This window comes from Bubalus kerabau, chromosome X, assembly GCF_029407905.1.
Source record: "Bubalus kerabau isolate K-KA32 ecotype Philippines breed swamp buffalo chromosome X, PCC_UOA_SB_1v2, whole genome shotgun sequence".
In the NCBI taxonomy this organism is placed as follows: Eukaryota; Metazoa; Chordata; class Mammalia; order Artiodactyla; family Bovidae; genus Bubalus; species Bubalus kerabau.
In genome coordinates, this window is record NC_073647.1 from 38,653,615 (window position 1) to 38,657,106 (window position 3,492).

The following is a 3,492-nucleotide window of genomic DNA, read 5'->3' on the forward strand; positions in this document are numbered from 1 at the left end:
TCAGGACTTCTCTGATAGCTCAGTTGGGAAAGATTCTGCCTGCAATGCTGGAGACATCAGTTCAATTCCTGGGTAGGGAAGATCTTTCTGGCAAAGGGATAAGCTACCCACTCCAGTATTCTTTGGCTTTCCTTGTGGCTCAGCTGGTGAAGAATCCGCCTGCAATGTGGGAGACCTGGGGTTGATCCCTGAGTTGGGAAGATCCCATGGAGTAAGGAAAGGCTATCCACTCCAGTATTCTGGCCTGGAGAATTCCATAGACTGTATAGTCCATGGGGTCACCAACAGTCATACACGACTGAGCAACTTTCACTTTCAGCTCTTCAGGCCTAGCAATCTGTTACCTTCCCCTAACAGCAAGTATTTCAGTAAGTCCTACAACAGGGCATTAAAGTGTGATAGTGTTAAATGGTGATAATATATACAGATCTGGAATCACAGCACCGAACTATATGTAGACATAAGGTCTCTCTGTCCACATCATCCTGGTAGCTGCTTTAACTGATTAATTTTCAGCAGGCAGGGATGATACTTCTCCCACTTCCTTTGAAAGGACAACAAACCCAGGGTGTCCTTCACTCTTACTGATTTTAAATCACATTCAGTTGACTGAATCATCAACTGGGTCTCTCAGGAGTTAAAGTCCCAGAAAGATTTAATTAGGGAGCTGCAGTCCAGATAAAAGATACCAACCATATCATTGACTTAAAATCTGAACTCAACTCTTTTGATGCTGATGGTGAAACTCTGTTTTAGTTGTTTCTAAAATGTTTTCTGAAGACACATGGGATTCCTCTGGTAGAGACTCTGCCTTATATATCTCCGTATTTGATTGACTACTCCTTGAACCTATTTAAACATTTCAAAATGAAAGTTAACACCAAATTAAATATTCCATACTATTACTTTTAAACCAAGAAAACTTGTAGAACTTGGACTAACAAAAGACTTTATTGGGGAAGAATGTTTTACGACTGTAGTTATTTAGATATACTGGGGGATGGTGATAAATATAAGACCAGCTTTTACTCAGTCTTATATTAATACTTGTAACAAAAGTCTCTATCCTGACTTCCCTGGCTGTCCAGTGGTTAGGACTCTGCACTTTCACTAGAAGGGGAACCAGTTCAGTCCCTGGTCAGGGAACTAAGATCCCACAAACTGCATGGTGCCCCCCACCCCAAAAATTTATCTGTGTGTGGTGATCCTGTTTGTCATCTGCACCAGGATTGGGCCACCTCCACTGCCCTGCCCTTGGGAACACACTGCTCCCACAAATTTCTGAGGATAACAGTGGCCTACTTGATATTTGGTCTGTTCCCTCCAAACATTATTTTAATCTTTGGGAGTGATAATTGTGGGTTTTAGTTGTATCAGCATTTTGTGCCTCCTGGGCAAATTTAGCTGACAGCATAGGTGGGTGATGCAACAAAGACCATTATGACGTTAAGTGGCCAGGATGTGATTTCTGCCTGCCTCTCTCAGGGGAAGTATGACATTCACCATCCCCATGTGAAACCCTCTTCCCATCTGGGATCTAGCAATCTAGATCCTTATGTCATTCCACACCCCCAAACGAAGGCAGTAACACCACACCACTACTCCTTGCCACTGAGATCAATTGTTAAGCAGGGTTATAAATCTTCAGTGCAGACTCCTGACCCAGTCCAGACCTCTACTCTCTGGCTAACTGGGGACCTGAGGGTCTGTTCCCTCAGCTTTTGGGACCCCACATCCCTCCCCACTCAGGTGCCCAACTCTTCTCTTCCTTCCCTCCCTTCCCATCAGAAAATTCACACACACACACACACACAAATATCATCTTTTCACCATTTGATGTTTATTTTAATCGCAGCCATCAGTTTACTATGTTAATGTGAGAGTCAGTCTTTTCCTGGTTGGCCATTTCTAAGAAAGCAGACCTCTGGAGACACAATTCTAAACTGTCTGACATTTTCTATTCAGTTACTGGCTGCCCAGGTTGTACTTCTCCAGGGTCTCTTATTCTGGGGCAGCTGAGCTTATCTTCTCTTTTGATTCTGCCTCCTTTGACTCTGTCTCATATTTTGGTAACTTTTTCTGCATTTATTCAGTTTCTTACGTGCACAGGAACAGAAAAAACAGTTTGGTTTTCTTGTTTTCTTCACCTTCTTCGACTGAGTGGCATATGATTGGATTTTCTTTCTCAAGGTTCCTTGTAGAGGTCTTCTGAACCTCATGGTCATATTTTGTGCCTGGAAAGACAAGAGAAGTGTATTAGTTTTGAGGAAAGAGTATAACAACTGAGTTAGAAGGGAGATTTCATGAAAAGGGATGTGGCCTGATGAGGGCTTTTGTGCCAGGCAGGGGCATTGTAGAGGTCTTGGGCAGCAACGTCAATGGAGAACATGGGGAGCATAGATGGAATCATCTTACCTTCACACTGCCTCTGTATCTCCATTGACAAAGGATCTTCTTTCTTCCTTTCATCCTTGAAGCAAACCGCATTGCAACTCTTCTTGGCTGCCGTGGCTTCCTGGTTACCTTAGTCATGATGATACAATTAAGTAGCCTAACCCAGAATCTCTGCCTCTGACCTCCCTATATATACCTTCTCAGGACAATGAGGAGCCACACCCTTCAATCTGATTGATCAGCTAAGCACTCCCCTGGCCAATGGTGGCTTTGGGGCCTTAGACATCACAATGTACCACTTTGCCCATCAACATGGGCTAGTGGATGCTGAGGGAGGCCATGATATAACTTTCCCATCCCTGACACCTCTGTGTGTCTGATTCTGGGGAGTGGTGATTCAGGGGCATGGTGTTTCTTCTCATGACCTTCAGATTATCCTTCCGTTCCCTTTATTCTTTGACTTATATGTCCCCATTCAATACTTCTGCCTCCTCCATCCCTGTATGAACCTCTGCCAAACACTTTTCATCCCATTTCAGCACTTCAGAGTACTCTAGTCACTTCATCTCTAGACCACCCTCTTGCTATTGGGGGTTCTTGAGGGGCTTAAGGAACTTAAGAGCAAGCACTTAACATGGAAAAGGTAATTAAGAACAGGTTGGATGTTTTTTCTACTCCAATGAGCTTTAGAGACCCCAAGACTTGGTGAATCCTCAGTCTGTTGCCCCAGGGTCTATACACTGTCTCCATAAGATTAAACCTCAGAGCAAAGAAAGTGTTAAAAAAAAAAAAGAAAAAAAAAGAAAAACGGTGCCCAAAGGCAAGAGTCAGATGACCACTGCACCACTGACTCTTGACTGAATCACTTCCCCAGTGGTCCCTCATTGACAGTTATCATTAGGTAGACCCCACTGTGAAGCTGACCAATAGCTGAGCAGGAGAAGTACCAGTAGGTACCTCATTGATAGTTGGTTGCTTATGGGCGGGGACCAGGGATGCACTGTCCAATTGCTGAGCATGACCTGTTGCTTAGTAACAGGATGTGGAGTAATAAGGCACAGCAATGGCTACCTGCTAAGGGCTATCTATGCTCATGTT

At 44.0% G+C, this 3,492-nt stretch overlaps 1 protein-coding gene across 1 annotated transcript; it reads right to left on the minus strand.

Annotated features, from left to right (window-relative positions):
• Positions 1-1,820: 1,820 nt before the first annotated feature.
• LOC129638810 (spermatid nuclear transition protein 3-like) lies at positions 1,821-2,572 on the minus strand. Its single transcript, XM_055563510.1, has 2 exons — positions 2,416-2,572; positions 1,821-2,234 (listed from the first exon to the last, which is right to left on the minus strand). Exons 1-2 carry the CDS (start codon positions 2,530-2,532, stop codon positions 2,022-2,024), a joined length of 330 nt encoding a protein of 109 aa, XP_055419485.1. The 5' UTR covers positions 2,533-2,572; the 3' UTR covers positions 1,821-2,021.
• Between the last annotated feature and the right edge of the window lie 920 nt (positions 2,573-3,492).

Bases quoted from the DNA above. Each gene is read 5' to 3' on its own strand.
- LOC129638810 (XM_055563510.1), bottom strand. From the start codon at position 2,532: ATGACTAAGGTAACCAGGAAGCCACGGCAGCCAAGAAGAGTTGCAATG. The intron at 2,235-2,415 runs GTAAGATGATTC...TTGTCTTTCCAG, and splicing joins GATACAGAGGCAGTGTGAAG to GCACAAAATATGACCATGAG.